The sequence below is a fragment of the Oncorhynchus clarkii genome, chromosome 5 (assembly GCF_045791955.1).
Source record: "Oncorhynchus clarkii lewisi isolate Uvic-CL-2024 chromosome 5, UVic_Ocla_1.0, whole genome shotgun sequence".
NCBI lineage: Eukaryota > Metazoa > Chordata > Actinopteri > Salmoniformes > Salmonidae > Oncorhynchus > Oncorhynchus clarkii.
Genome location: NC_092151.1, coordinates 54,523,673 through 54,539,803, shown reverse-complemented (window position 1 = coordinate 54,539,803; position 16,131 = coordinate 54,523,673). Strand labels below are relative to the sequence as shown.

General features: G+C 44.0%; 2 protein-coding genes across 4 annotated transcripts in view; one reads left to right on the top strand and one right to left on the bottom strand.

The window, feature by feature from the left end:
* Positions 1-1,400: 1,400 nt before the first annotated feature.
* On the bottom strand, positions 1,401-4,823 carry LOC139409010 (chemokine XC receptor 1-like). Its single transcript, XM_071153625.1, has 2 exons — positions 4,767-4,823; positions 1,401-4,467 (listed from the first exon to the last, which is right to left on the bottom strand). Exon 2 carries the CDS (start codon positions 4,451-4,453, stop codon positions 3,440-3,442), a length of 1,014 nt encoding a protein of 337 aa, XP_071009726.1. The 5' UTR covers positions 4,454-4,467; positions 4,767-4,823; the 3' UTR covers positions 1,401-3,439.
* A 1,343-nt stretch (positions 4,824-6,166) lies between these two features.
* Positions 6,167-16,131, top strand: part of LOC139409009 (FYVE and coiled-coil domain-containing protein 1-like) — a 44,999-nt gene continuing 35,034 nt past the window's right edge. For 2 of the 3 annotated variants that reach the window (XM_071153624.1, XM_071153622.1), the window contains exons 1-3: positions 6,167-6,305; positions 15,375-15,484; positions 16,004-16,110. In XM_071153624.1, the coding sequence (XP_071009725.1) occupies positions 15,424-15,484; positions 16,004-16,110 (168 nt within the window). In that variant the 5' untranslated portion in view covers positions 6,167-6,305; positions 15,375-15,423. The remainder of the gene's footprint in view (positions 6,306-15,374; positions 15,485-16,003; positions 16,111-16,131) is intronic. The other variant, XM_071153623.1, reaches the window with a different exon arrangement.

Genomic DNA, 16,131 nt, shown 5'->3' with positions numbered 1-16,131 from the left:
AAGCTGTTTACATAGCTAGCAAACGTTAGCTAGATAGCTAACAAACCTAGCTAGCTGAATAGCATTTACGACAATGAGCAATAACTTAACCTTGGTAATGTTAGCAGATTGCATGATACTTTAGATCTCACCAACTTTGACAGTTCTATTACCTATGAAAATGAATGCTAGAGTTACTGTAATGTTACTGTACCATTACCATGCAATGAACCTTGGGCCCCTATGGTCTGTGTGTGTGTGTGTGTGTGTGTGGAATATTCTCCTAACCCTCAGAAAACTGGACACATGAATGTTGTTGCAAGGTCCCATAAAAAGCGCCTAGTACATTAATGTTGTATATTCTGAGAACATTGTAATCACGTTCTAGATAAGTTCTACTCGGCATGCTGAAAATGTTCTCAGAAGGTTTTGGCTAACATAGATAGAATGTTCCCAAAAACTAACGGAAAACTGGACACTCAAACATTAGGGGAACATGGGTAACGATACAAAAACCTTCTCTCTTCCTAGAAGTGTTAGCATGGCTAGCGGTTGCTATTTAAATGATACTGTTGGAAAACAAGTTGGCTCTACAGTTCATTCTCGATCGTGCACTCACTGGACCTCGCACATTTTTCTTAGTGGTTGGTTGGCTGAGTCTGCCAACGATGGAGGGGCGCGATGCTTTTGGCTGTGTCATTCTTTCTAAGAAGGAGAAGCTATACATGATTGGCTTATGATACATGGACGGTGATTGGACATGTTTGCAACACCAGGATATTGGGTTTGATTCCTGGAACCACCCTTTTGTAAAAATGGACCCATGCATAAGTCGACTCGCTTTGGAAAGAAAGCATCCGCTAAATGTCATATATTATAATTGATATATTAGGCTGAGAGTTTTTTCTCTGGCTGAGTCATACCGAAGACTATACAAATGGGACTTGGCACTGCGATAGACTCGCTTCCTGTCCAGGGGGTGTACTTGTACATCAAGCTGCCTTACGCTACAGAAACAGGAGATCTGCTCCTATGAGACATTCCAGCTCGTACAAGGCAAGGCTACTTACTACAAGGCTACTGAACTAGCTCACTTGATTCACCTATTCAAGGGCTTGATGATTAATTGACAAGTTGAATTAGGTGTGCTAGCTGTGAAATAGTTCAAATAGGCTACATGGACGGTTTAAAACAGCCTGACCTAGGCTACATGGATGTGAATTCTTATGTTATGCTTTAACATCCTCTGCTGGTAATTTGCTGTCATCACAAGAAAATATCTATTCTGCATTCACATAGGATTGATGTATATTTTTCCTTAAACATGTTTTGGCCCAAACAGGCCCATTTTTAACACATTATTGTGCACACATGCCTTTTATACCTCCCATGTGATAAGTGGTAGTAATGGTGTGCGGAAGTGGTTGGGCGCCTATTTTAATAAACCCATTGAACATACACCATCAAAAAGAAATCCATTATTAATTCATTTTAGGCAGGTCCTAAGAAACATAAGAGGAATAAAAAAAAAATCAAAAGAATAGAATGCCATATTTTGAGTTGAATTAGGTTACTTCCAAGTGAATTAAATCGTTAATTATTTGTGTTCTTTAAACAGACACACCTACCCCGATCACAGTCAACACACATATTTTGTAGTAAGAATATAATGGAATATAACAGAATAAAATACAACATTTTCCACACACAATTTGTGTCACGGGAAAGTGTGGAACCCCTGTCATAAAAAAAAGGTGATATTTTGAAACAGAGCCCAAGCCCACGCTTTTTTAAAACCACGTTTCATCTCTTTCCTACCCTCACTCCACTTTGTTAGGGAGCGGGCGTTAGGATCATGCATTGTGAGAGTATGTTCATCATGATCCCCATACAAAATAATAGCAATCCTATTTTTTAAATCATGCAAGTCTCTTGATCATATTTCATAACCTCCTCGTGCTTTTGGAGTTGCCCATACGCGATCAAGCAAAAATATTTGGCCTACGCTTGATTTGGGCTTCATTATTGCATGCTAAATGTTTCTGATCAGTGGTTGCAACCTGGTCTAAGAGCATTTCGTATTATTATGTATGTAAATCTGAGATGAGCTATTTAGTATGATATGTTACATTTGGTATGGTTACACAAGACAGATGGTTATTTAACCCTTTAATCTAACTCCTGAACTCAACCCCAACACCTAGCCTAGATTTCATTAGGCTACCTATCCCCCTTGCCACACACACACACACACACACACACTTTAAAAGAGTGGAATAGTGCTCCTGTTTTAAAGACTTCTAGACCAAGTTCATATGTTGGCCACAGTTTTAATCTCTCACTATCTTTTCCTACTCCTAGTTTGTCTCTCTCCCCACATCTCCAAAAGCATAATGACAGCCATAAGAGGCATCTCTTCCTCCCTTATCATCGCTTATGTCCAACCACCCTGATCACGCCCAATCTCTAGACTCGGAGGCTGAGCAGCGCTGGACTTGGTTAGTAGGCTATTAGTAGGCTATTTGGATGGGAGACCGGCTTGGTATATAATATATATCAGGGTGCATATTCATATAGTAGAGGAGTGCTGATCCAGGACCAGTTTTTCCTTTTAGATCATAATTAATAATTACATGGGGGGGGGGGGGGGGCTGAACCTGGGTCAGCATCGTTGGCATCTTAACTGACTTTCCTAGTTAAATAAAGGTCAAATAAAAAATAAATAACATTTAAAAAGCATTCTGAGACGCTTCATGAATATGGGCCCGGATGCTGTGAACCCCTCAAACTCAGCTCTGGACGTCGAAGCCAGTGCCCCTGTATTTTTGTATTGTTCACCTCTAATCAGGGATTCAGACCAGGGACACCAGATGTGTGCAATGTAGTGATCAGGTAGAACAAAAAAACAGCAGGCTCTGAACCTCATAGGGAAAATAATTGAGGACTCTGCTGTAAACCTTTTTATTGTTTCTTTCCCCAGCAGAGGGCAGTGGAACCCTAGCTGAAGCTATGAAAAAGTCGTGGTAAAGTTACTACAGGGAGCCTATCTTCCCCCCCCCCACACACACACACACACACACACACACACACCACTTGATCTACTCTACATCCCCATATTTGAAGACGTAATTAGGAATTTGTCCTCCTCTGTATCTATCCTAATATCCACTGTAGTACACACACTGTAAAAAGGGTTCAGATCAATAATAACTATTTGAAAAGTACTTTTGATACGTTATACAAATACATCAGGCAAAGTATTTTAACCCTTGTTAAAATACCAATAGTGGGACTAACAATAGAATGAAAAGAACAAGACAAAATGACAATGATAATAAGTAATGGAAATAAAATATTAAAAAGTAACATTCTAAATGTATTGAAAAAGCAGAGGTTCATTTTACAATTGATCATGGTTGGACTGCTCAGTCCATGGTGCTCTGAAACTTCAAGAGCCAGACTAATACATGGATCCCTTTGAGGGAACATGAGTCGCTTCCATCGGTTGTGAATCTACGGTGCTTCGGCGACTGCAAAGTCTCTGCAGAATAACCTTCAAGTGATTTCTGAACTTGATCCCAACAAATGCGTAGAAGACAGGGTTGAGACAGCAGTGGGAGAAAGCAATGAGTCGACACACGTAGAACCCATAGTCGAGCTTCATGCTGACCTCACAATCGTTGAAAGGTGCTACGGAGTAGTCGGTCAACAACCTCAGAAATATAACCACGTTGTAAGGTGCCCAGCCAAGGAAAAATACTGCCACGATACTAAAGATCAGTTTCACGGTTCGATTCCTCATGTGTGACCTTGACTTGAAGATTGCCTCCAATATTCTTACGTAGCAGAAACCCATAACTGCAAAAGCAGCCGAGAAGAAGACGTTCTGTTGGTGTGTGCTCACTTTCCTCCACATTGGAACGCTGTATTCACAATGCAAATGTTTTTTTCCCTCATGGGGATTCTCTTGGACAGAGCTGAAAATCAAAGCGGGGACGGCCAAACCAAAACTGATCGCCCAGATGATGAGAGAGACGGTGACCCCGTAGCAGCCCCTCCGGGAGCCGTGGTCGGACAGAGGATGCACCACGGCCAGGTAGCGGTGGATCGTCATGATGGTCAGGAACAAAACACTGCTGTAGAAGCCAGCGTAGAAGACAAAGGTCACAGTCTTGCAGAGGAACCAGCCAAAGGTCCAGCCCCAGATGTGGTAGGCTGCCCAGAAGGGCAGACCAAAGGTGAACACCAGGTCAGATAGGGCCAAGTTGAGAATGAAGATGTTGGTGAGAGACTTGAGGTTCTCGTACTTGGCCAGGATGGCCAGGACCAGGATGTTGCCCGCTAGACTCAGGATGGTCACCACAGAGAAGAAGGCAGGGGTGGCGATGGAGCCAAACTTGACAACACCTTCCTTGTTACAGACCTCATCTATATAGTAGTCATCATAAGTGATGTTTGTATCGTAATATCCCATGGTCAGGTTGGAAGCTGGAAAAGAAAAATGCTAATTATAATTATCAATGACTTCTTCATGCATGTCCCTCTTTTAAAAACTGCAACACAAATCTCAAAATGACTTAACAATTTACCTACAACTACAATTACAGAAATGTAAAAAAAAGGTATACAAAAATGAATGAGGAAGAAGTCATGGAAACATCTGAAACTGAAATCATTAAAATGTAACAACAGTCTTTTGGTATTGATCTATATCTTGGTTTGGCTAAAACTCTAGAGTCAAGTTTGAAGGATTAGGCTCAATAAATTATTTACAAGATCAAACTTACCTGTTGTGTCTGTTCTTTCAGTTTAGCTTGATGGCCTCACGTTCCCATGTGCACAATGATACGAGGACTGTTGAGGTGTGATGTCGCTAAGGTAACAAAATAATCAGGTTTCTATTCCTCCTAGTTTGTTCCGGTGTAACTTTTTTGGGGCAAACATGAAATATCCTACAGTCATAATTGCACTGCCGAAGGTATTTCCATTCTACGTAGGCGTGCAGTACATGAAAAACAAAAATATTTTTCATCTGTGGTTTAACTCAACAGGTTTACAACCAACCGATAAAGTAACTGTGCCATCAAAAGAAGTGCAGTAGGCTAGCTGTACAAATACAATATCTAGTTGAAATATGTGTACTGTATCGTGTAGCATGTTACAATTGTATAAATAGGCTATCATCTGCTTTTAATGTTTTATGAAACAAACTTTCCTTTTTTTATTTTTTAGTTTTTTTAGATAAAACACTTTCTTGTTCTTATTTTCTTTTTCTTCTTCTTCTTCTTCTTCTTCTTCTTCTTCTTCTTCTTCTTCTTCTTCACTAAAGCTTATTTATTTTCTTACAAATCCTGCCTATATGACTGTGGGACAGTCCTGACAAATAACCCAGACATTCAAATCAAATCTAAATGTATTTGTCACATACACATGGTTAGCAGATGTTAATGCGAGTGTAGCGAAATGCTTGTGCTTCTAGTTCTGACCATGCATTAATATCTAACAAGTAATCTAACCTAACAATTTCACAACAACTACCTTATACACACACGTGTAAAGGAATGAATAAGAATATGTACATAAAAATATATGAATGAGTGATGGCCGAATGGCATAGGCAAGATGCAGTAGATGGAGTGCAGTATATACATATGAGATGAGTAATGTAGGGTATGTAAACATATGAAGTGGCATTGTTTAAAGTGGCTAGTGATACATTTATTACATACATTTTTCCATTATTAAGGTGGCTAGAGTTGAGACAGTATGTTGGCAGCAGTCAACATACTGGCAGCAGAGGATGCCGTCTGTGTAATATGCATATGTGTAAACATAAATTTTGTACAAAGTGTGCAAAACAAGAGAGTCTGGGCCTGCAGCCTTGTGAGGGTTAACACGTTTAAATGTTTTACTCATGTTGGCTGCAGTGAAGGAGAGCCAGCAGATTTTGTTAGCGGGCCGTGTCAGTGACACTGTATTGTCCTCGAAGCGAGCAAATAAGTTATTTAGTCTGTCTGGGAGCAAGACATCGTGGTCCGCGACGGGGCTGGTTTTTCTTTTGTCGTCCGTGATTGACTGTAGACCCTGCCACATACCTCTCGTGTCTGAGCCGTCTAATTCCTACTGTAGTCACATGATTTTACTGTTTAACTTGTAATACTCTACAACCAAACTATAGCCTACATAACGAACCCTCTGTCCTGGTCCTGTTTCTCGCATTGTAAGTGGTTTAGCTACTTGTCAATCCAGTTATTGTTTCCGCCCCACATAGCAAGGTTGCGTAAGGATGGTAACTTTATGGATTTTCATGGATCGCCAAGTTTAAAGTACGTTTCTCTCTTAAATAATCAATGTCTATTTGTTGATATGAATATCAATGTGTCTTATGCAACTTCACTTCTAATGACAACTGATTTGGGGCTATATGCATACCAAGCATACTACACTCACGCGCGGTCACTTTGGATATCGATAATAACAACATTAGGCTAAATGTATCCTCTCTGAGTGGAACATATTTTTATCCTCATGGCTGAAACAAAATTGTGGCCATCGCAAACTGTTGCGTAAGGACGGGGAACATCGAAAGGCGAAAACATTGTGCTTTCAGTAGACCTTTAAACATGTACTTATCACTGAAAGTAGGTTATTTCGCACACGAAATCCCATCAAACACGAGAGACATGATCAATCGATTGCAGTAGCGTGTGCGAGACAAACAAATGCCGCGTTCATCTACTAGTCGGAACTAGGAAACTGAAATGTCCGACTTGCTAACTGGATGTTGTTATATTTGTGCTGCGTTCAACTACTTATCAAATTGGAAATGGCGTGTTTCCTAGTTCAGATTAGCGCTTGTCCTCGGCAAAGGCTCAACTCTGACTGTTGCTCCGACTGGGCATGTGTCAACATGGTGTATTTTATTGATACGTAGCCAGATTAGCACGTGGTCCTGTTTGAGACAAATGCAGTAGTCAGAATGGATCACTATTTAATAAAATATCTCGATTTGTAGCGAACTTCAAAATACTTCACCCTGGGGATCGAACTTGATCATAATAAACTAATTTTTAGAGCCCAGAATTATTTCTGGGACGTTCTGGCGATCGGAATTGAAATAGGCTTTTTTTGGGCATACCAGTGTTGTTGGCACCGCTAGTTTGCTACGCAGTAGCCGACCAGTTTAGCTCGTGACTTGATCCAGACCGGACAGGGGCCTGCGCCTGCGTCAGAATTTGTGGGGTTTTGTTTGTCCACCCGCCTCTTGAGGATTGACCACAAGTTCTCAATGGGATTATGGTCTGGGGAGTTTCCTGGCCATAGACCCAAAATATCGATGTTTTGTTCCCCGAGCCACTTAGTTATCACTTTTGCCTTATGGCAAGGTGCTCCATCATGCTGGAAAAGGCATTGTTCGTCACCAAACTGTTCCTGGATGGTTGAGAGAAGTTGCTCTCGGAGGATGTGTTGGTACCATTCTTTATTCATGGCTGTGTTCTTAGGCAAAATTGTGAGTGAGCCCACTCCCTTGGCTGAGAAGCAGCCCCACACATGAATGGTCTCAGGATGCTTTACTGTTGGAATGACACAGAACTGATGGAAGTGCTCACCTTGTCTTCTCCGGACAAGCTTTTTTCCGGATGCCCCAAACAATCGGAAATGGGATTCATCAGAGAAATTGACTTTACCCAAGTCCTAAGCAGTCCATTTCCTGTACCTTTTGCTGAATATCAGTCTGTCCCTGATGTTTTTCCTGGAGAGAAGCTTTGCTGCCCTTCTTGACACCAGGCCATCCTCCAAAAGTCTTCGCCTCACTGTGCATGCACTCACACCTGGCTGCTGCCATTCCTGAGCAAGCTCTGTACTGGTGGTGCCCCGATCCCACAGCTGAATCAACTTTAGGAGACTGTCCTGGCACTTGCTGGACTTTCTTGGGCGCCCTGAAGCCTTCTTCACAACAATTGAACCGCTCTCCTTGAAGTTCTTGATGATCAGATAAATGGCTGATTTAGGTGCAATCTTACAGGCAGCCATATCCTTGCCTGTGAAACCCTTTTTGTGCAAAGCAATGATGACAGCGTGTGTTTCCTTGCAGGTAACCATGTTTGACAGAGGAAGAAAAACGATTCCAAGCACCACCCTCCTTTTGAAGCTTCCAGTCTGTTATTCGAACTCACTCAGCATGACAGAGTGATCTCCAGCCTTGTCCTCGTCAACACTGAGACCTGTGCTAACGAGAGAATCACTGACATGATGTCAGCTGGTCCTTTTGTGGCAGGGCGGAAATGCAGTGGAAATATTTTTTTTCAGATTCAGGTCATTTGCATGGCAAAGAGGGACTTTGCAATTAATTGCAATTCATCTGATCACTCTTCATAACATTCTGGAGTATATGCAAATTGCCATCATACAAACTGAGGCAGCAGACTTTGTGAAAATTAATATTTGTGTCGTTCTCAAAACTTTTAGCCACGACTGTACATGATTAATTTCCAGGTCAGTGCTAAATTACAATCATCAAAGTCTATTTTTTCCCAGAGGGTTCTGTGCATTTTCCATGGTGATTTATTTGTAGATTGGAATGTTAGTTACTCATGAATCTGCTTGTGTCCAGTAGCCAGTTAGGTTTTAGCATAGACTCACTCACGATAGCCGGCTAGCGTTGACGTTAGGCTCAATGACTAGCTTGTAAATGCGGCACTATTCCAAACTGCCGCCTGGGATGTATTCTTCATTTACGTCGATGAGATCCAGGTTCTTTTCAGTACCGCTGCCACCGTGTTTCAATGTCCTTTGTGTTGTGGTCACGACAGACAAAGATGTAGTTAAGCAAACTTTGCTATGCATGTTGTCAACCAGCACATCCAGTACATGAAGACGGTTAGTAACAATTGGTTTCCGTATCCTGTGTAACATCAATATGATTAACATCAATATTGCTACAGAGGCCACTGTGTTTTTTGGGACCTTCAATGCTGCAGACATTTTGTTGGTACCCTTCCCCAGATCTGTGCGTCAATACAATCCTGTCTTGGAGCTCTACGGACGGTTTCTTCAACCTCATGGCTTGGTTTTTGCTCTGACAGGTGTGTGCCTTTCCAAATCATGTCCAATCAATTGAATTTACCACAGGTGGACTCCAATCACGGTGTAGAAACATCTCAAGGATGTTCAATGGAAACAGGATGAGCTCAAATTCGAGTCTCATAGCAAAGGGTCTGAATTCTTATGTAAATATGGTATTTCTGTTTTTCATTTTTAATAAATGAGCAATAATTTCAAAAAAGCTATTTTTGCTCGGTCATTATTGGGTATTGTGTGTACATTGATGAGGGAAACAATAATAATAATTTCATCCATTTTAGAATGTTGTAACGTAACCAAATCTGGGAAACATTTGAATACTTTCCGAATGCACTGTATATTGTCCCCTTTGTCTAATCACTATTATTATAATTATTGAGTATTTATTATAGCTTTTTTTATACTGTTATTGTTGATGTTGTCTCACTTTGCTTAGCAACAGTGGCTTTGTTATTCACGCTGAGCGAGAGAGAGGCTGTCACAGACACAGCTGACTGAATTGAGAAGTGTGATATTTTAGAAATATTTCATAGATATATTTTTAGCCTTTTTTAGCCTGGAGGAACAGCTGCTGTGGTAAATGACTCTACCTCTATGCAACCAAGCAGCCATGAACACCATGTACTAAAAGCGATGCTGAGTTTAATGTGGAGCTCATAGTAAAACTCACAAACTAAAAGTACATCTAATTCTTTCATTCTCAGTCCAACACTGAGCTCTCAGAGGCTTATGAGTTCAAACCACAAGTTGGGAAGCACAACATTGTCCCCAGCAATACCTTGAAATGGGTAATGAATGTGTGTATATAGTACCAGTCAAAAGTTTAGACATCACCTACTCATTCAAGGGTTTTTCTTTATTTTTACTATTTTCTACATTGTAAAATAATAGTGTAGACACAAACTATGAAATAACACATATGGAATCATGTAGTAACCAAAGAAGTGAAATCTTAATCTAAATATATTTGAGATTCTTCAAAGTAGCCACCCTTTGCCTTGATGACAGCTTTGCACACTCTTGGCATTCTCTCAACCAGCTTCAACTGGAATGCTTTTCCAACAGTCTTGAAGGAAATAAATTCCACAATTGAACTTTTAACAAAGCACAGCATTTGATTCCATATGTGTTAGTTCATAGTTTTGATATCTTCACTAATATTCCACAATGTAGAAAATAGGAAAAATAAAGAAAAACCCAGTAATAAGCATGTGTGTCCAAACTTGTGACTGGTACTGTATACACTACCATTCAAAAGTTTGTGGTCACTTAGAATGTCCTTGTTTTCCATGAAAACATACATGAAATGAGTTGCAAAATGAATAGGAAATATAGTCAAGACGTTGACAAGGTTATAAATAATGATTTTTAATTGAAATAACAATTGTGTCCTTCAAACTTTGCTTTCGACAAAGACTCCTCCATTTGCAGTAATTACCTTTGGCATTCTAGTGGTCAATTTATTGAGGTAATCTGAATAGATTTCACCCCATGCTTCCTGAAGCACCTGCCACAAGTTGGATTGGCTTGAGGGGCACTTCTTACGTACCATACGGTCAAGCTGCCCCCACAACAGCTCAATAGGGTTGAGAATACCAGCTGACTGCTTCTTCCCTAAGTAGTTATTGCATAGTTTGGAGCTGTGCTTTGGGTCATTGTCCTGTTGTATGAGGAAATTGGCTCCAATTAAGCGCCGTCCACAGGGTATGGCATGGTGTTGCAAAATTGAGTGATAGCCTTACTTTTTCAAGATCCCTTTTACCCTGTACAAATCACCCACTTTTTTTCCAAATCACCCCAGCATCACATAGCCTCCACCATGTTTGACAAATGGCGTCAAGCACTCCTCCAGCATCTTTACATTTTTTCTGCGTCTCACGAATGTTGTTCTTTGTGATCCGAACACCTCAAACTTAGATTTGTCTGTCCATAACACTTATTTCCAATTTTCCTCGTGTTCTTTTTCCCCATCTTAATCTTTTATATTTATTGGCCAGTCTGAGATATGGCTTTTTCTTTGCAACTCTGCCTAGAATGCTAGCATCCCAGAGTCGCCTCTTCACTGTTGACATTGGGACTGTAACGGCGTTCTTCGTTTGTTGAAAGAGAGTCGGACCGAAATGCAGTGTGGTGGTTAATCATGATCTTTAATGAAAATAAGTACGATACATGAAAATAACTATATATAAACAAAACAACAAACGGAACGCGAAAACCTATTACAGCCTATCTGGTGAAACTACACAGAGACAGGAACAATCACCCACGAAATACAAAGTGAAACTCAGGCTACCTAAATACGGTTCCCAATCCGAGACAACGAGAATCACCTGACTCAGATTGAGAACCGCCTCAGGCAGCCAAGCCTATACTAGACACACCCCTAATCAACCACAATCCCAATGCCTACAAAAACCCCAATAAGACAATACAATAACCCCATGTCACACCCTGGCCTGAACAAATAATTAAAGAAAACACAAAATACTAAGACCAAGGCGTGACAGAACCCCCCCCCCCCCTAAGGTGCGGACTCCCGGACGCACCTCAAAACCATAGGGAGGGTCCGGGTGGGCGTCTGTCCATGGTGGCGGCTCCGGCTCGGGACGTGGACCCCACTTCATTAATGTCCTAGTTCCTCCCCTTCGCGTCCTGGGATAATCCACCCTCGCCGCCGACCATGGCCTAATAGTCCTCACCCAGAACCCCACAGAACTGAGGAGCAGCTCGTGACTGAGGGGCATCTCGGGACTGAGGGACAGCTCGGGACTGAGGGGCAGCTCGGGACTGAGGGGCAGCTCGGGACTGAGGGGCAGCTCGGGACTGAGGGGCAGCTCGGGACTGAGGGGCAGCTCGGGACTGAGGGGCAGCCCGGGACTGAGGGGCAGCCCGGGACTGAGGGGCAGCCCGGAACTGAGGGGCAGCCCGGAACTGAGGGGAAGCCCGGTACTGAGAGGAAGCCCAGGTAGGTAGTAGGCTCCGGTAGATCCTGGCTGGCTGGCAGATCTGGAAGATTCTGGTTGACTAGCAGATCTGGAAGATTCTGGTTGACTAGCAGATCTGGAAGATTCTGGTTGACTAGCAGATCTGGAAGATTCTGGTTGACTAGCAGATCTGGAAGATTCTGGTTGACTAGCAGATCTGGAAGATTCTGGTTGACTAGCAGATCTGGAAGATTCTGGTTGACTAGCAGATCTGGAAGATTCTGGTTGACTGGCAGATCTGGAAGAGTCTGGCTGACTGGCAGATCTGGAAGAGTCTGGCTGACTGGCAGATCTGGAAGAGTCTGGCTGACTGGCAGATCTGGAAGAGTCTGGCTGACTGGCAGATCTGGAAGAGTCTGGCTGACTGGCGGATCTGGAAGAGTCTGGCTGACTGGCGGATCTGGAAGAGTCTGGCTGACTGGCGGATCTGGAAGAGTCTGGCTGACTGGCGGATCTGGAAGAGTCTGGCTGACTGGCGGATCTGGAAGAGTCTGGCTGACTGGCGGATCTGGAAGAGTCTGGCTGACTGGCGGATCTGGAAGAGTCTGGCTGCCTGGCGGATCTGGAAGAGTCTGGCTGACTGGCGGATCTGGAAGAGTCTGGCTGACTGGCGGATCCTGGCAGACTGAAAGATCTGGCTGCTCCATACTGTCTGGCGGCTCTGGCTGCTCCATGCTGACTGGCGGCTCTGGCTGCTCCATGTAGGCTGACAGCTCTGGCGGCTTCTTACAGACTGGCAGCTCTGGCGGCTCCGTGCAGAATGGCAGCTCATTGCAGACTGGCAGCTCGGGCTGCTCCATGCAGACCGACAGCTCAGGCTGCTCCATGCAGACCGACAGCTCTGGCTGCTCCATGTAGACTGACAGCTCTGGCTGCTTCATGCAGACTGACAGCTCTGGCTGCTCCATGCAGACTGACAGCTCTGGCTGCTTCATGCAGGCTGGCAGCTCTGGCTTCTCCATGCAGGCTGGCAGCTCTGGCTGCGCTGAACAGGCGGGAGACTCCGGCAGCGCAGGAGAGGAGAAAGGCTCTGGCTGCGCTAAACAAGCGGGAGACTCTGGCAGCGCAGGAGACGAGAAAGGCTCTGGCTGCGCTAAACAGGCGGGAGACTCCAGCAGCGCAGGAGAGGAGAAAAGCTCTGGCTGCGCTAAACAGGCGAAAGGCTCCGGCAGCGCAGGAGAGGAGAAAAGCTCTGGCTGCGCTGAACAGGCGAGGCGCACTGAAGGCCTGGTGCGTGGTGCTGGAACTGGTGGTACTGGATCGAGGACACGCACAGGAAGCCTGGTGCGGGGAGCTGCTACCGGAGGACTGAAGTGTGGAGGTGGCACAGGATGGGCTAGACCGTGAAGGCGTACTGGAGATCTTGAGAGCAGTGTTGGCACCGGACGTGCAAGGCTAGGGATGTGCACAGGAGGCCTGGTGCGTGAGGCTGGCACCAACTTCACCAGCCGACTAACACGCACCTCAGGACGAGTATGGAGCGCTAATCCAGGTGCCATCAAATCCCCGACACGTTCCGTCGGGCGAATTCCATGCAAAAAGCACCAACACAGCAACTCCCTCATTTCTCTCTCCTCCAATTTCCCCATTAACTCCTTCACAGTCTCTGTTTCGCTCACCTCCAACACCGGCTCTGGTTCCGGTCTCCTCCTTGGCTCCTCACAATAAACAGGGAGAGTTGGCTCAGGTCTATCTCCTGACTTAGCCACTCTCCCTCTGAGCCCCCCCCCCCAATAAATTTATTGGGGTGACTTTCGGGTTTCGCTCTGCGCCGCCGTGTCTGTTTCTCCAACTCCATTCGCCTATAGCCCTCTTCGCACTGCTCTAGCGAATCCCAGGCGAGCTCAGGCACTCTCTCTGGGTCGGCCGCCCACCTGTCTATTTCATCCCACGTCGTATACTCCATGCTTCTGCTGTCCCTAACGTCCTCATAACAGCGTCTCGTAAGTACCTCCTTTCGCTCCTGTTGTCGCTGCCTGTAACCACGCCACTCGGTCCGTGTGTGGTGGGTGATTCTGTAACAGCGTTCTTCGTTTGTTGAAAGAGAGTCGGACCGAAATGCAGCGTGGTGGTTAATCATGATCTTTAATGAAAATAAGTACGATACATGAAAATAACTATATATAAACAAAACAACAAACGGAACGCGAAAACCTATTACAGCCTATCTGGTGAAACTACACAGAGACAGGAACAATCACCCACGAAATACAAAGTGAAACTCAGGCTACCTAAATACGGTTCCCAATCCGAGACAACGAGAATCACCTGACTCAGATTGAGAACCGCCTCAGGCAGCCAAGCCTATACTAGACACACCCCTAATCAACCACAATCCCAATGCCTACAAAAACTCCAATAAGACAATACAAAAACCCCATGTCACACCCTGGCCTGAACAAATAATTAAAGAAAACACAAAATACTAAGACCAAGGCGTGACAGGGACTGGTGTTTTGCGGGTACTATTTAATGAAGCTGCTAGTTGAGGACTTGTGAGGCGTCTGTTTCTCAAACTAGACACTCTAATGTACTTGTCCTCTTTCTCAGTTGTGCATCGGGGCCTCCCACTCCTCTTTCTATTCTGGTTAGCCAGTTTGCGCTGTTCGGTGAAGGGAGTAGTTCACAGCATTGTACGATATCTTCAGTTTCTTGGCAATTTCTCACATGGAATAGCCATAATTTCTCAGAACAAGAATAGACTGATGAGTTTCAGAAGAAAGGGCTTTGTTTCTGGCCATTTTGAGCCTGTAATTGAACCCAACAATTCTGATGCTCCAGATACTCAACTAGTCTAAAGAAGGTCAGTTTTATTGCTTTAATCAGCACAACAGTTTTCAGCTCTGATAACATAATTGCAAAAGGGTTTTCTAATGCTCAAGTAGCCTTTTTAAAATGATAAACTTGGATTAGCTAACACAACGTGCCATTGGAACACGGGTATGATGGATAAAAAAATCTGCCGTTTCCAGCTGCAATAGTCATTTACAACATTAACAATGTTTACCCTGTATTTGTGATCAATTTAATGTTATTATAATCGACAATTTTATTATTTTTTTCTTTCAAAAACAAGAATATTTCTAAGTGACCCCAAACTTTTGAATGGTAGTATATATATATATATATATATATATATATATATATATATATGTATGTGTGTGTGTGCGTGTGTGCGTCCATGCGTGTTTACGTGCATGTGTGTGTGATAGAGTGAGTGACTGACAGACAGACTGTATGAAAGAGTGAAAGGGATATAGTAAATGTGTGTGCGTACCTACGTGCTTGTCTTTTGTTTCTGACTGTCCCTCTGATTCTCTGATTCAGCAGGCTGTTTATGACCCGGTGAACTGGTTGCCGGGGAGCTAGTCTGACCATGGCCGCCGGTGAGGCTTTGGGGGAGAGCCAGCTTCGGAGGATTATCAGAGATCTGCATGGTACGTTGCCATTGAGTGTGCGTGAGGCTGCGTGTGGTTGCTCGCGTCAGTCTCTTTGTGACAACGAGTGTGTCCGGGCCTGTGTAAATGTGACAGGGGGAGACCGCCACTGTCTGCTGCCAGCGAGTGACAAAGAGGGAGAGAAATGGAGAAGGATCGTAGAGGTCAAGTGACAGAGGGGTTGCAGTGGCCTGGATGTGACTGGCTTGGCATTGGCTACAATCCAGACAGCATTTCTTTCCACACTTTGGTTGTCCCCGCTCCTCATTGAGAGGACATCATGGAGCCGACCCTCTCCCCCAGCCCCCTGGGGTGTGCTTTCTAGAGTGTGGCGGGGGCGACCCTAAAGGCCCTATCAGCATGCAGCAGAAGAGAGGGGGGTGCTCCGCCTCCCGTCGAGTATCTTTCCATTTATTTATTTTTACGCTGGAGAATGCATGTGTATAGTAAATGCCTTTAAGTGTGTTTACATCTGTTTTTGTTCTGTGATGGACTCTCTCCTCTCTCTCTGAACCACAGATGCTGTTGCTGAGCTCACTAAAGAGTACAGGGAGAATGGGGAGCCAATCACGGATGATAGTCCCAATCTGCACAAATTATCCTACAAACTGGAGTACCTGCTGCAGGTGAGTCCTTGGGTGGTGGAT

Coding starts and splice junctions, on each gene's coding strand:
- LOC139409010 (XM_071153625.1), bottom strand. CDS start 4,453: ATGGGATATTACGATACAAACATCACTTATGATGACTACTATATAGAT.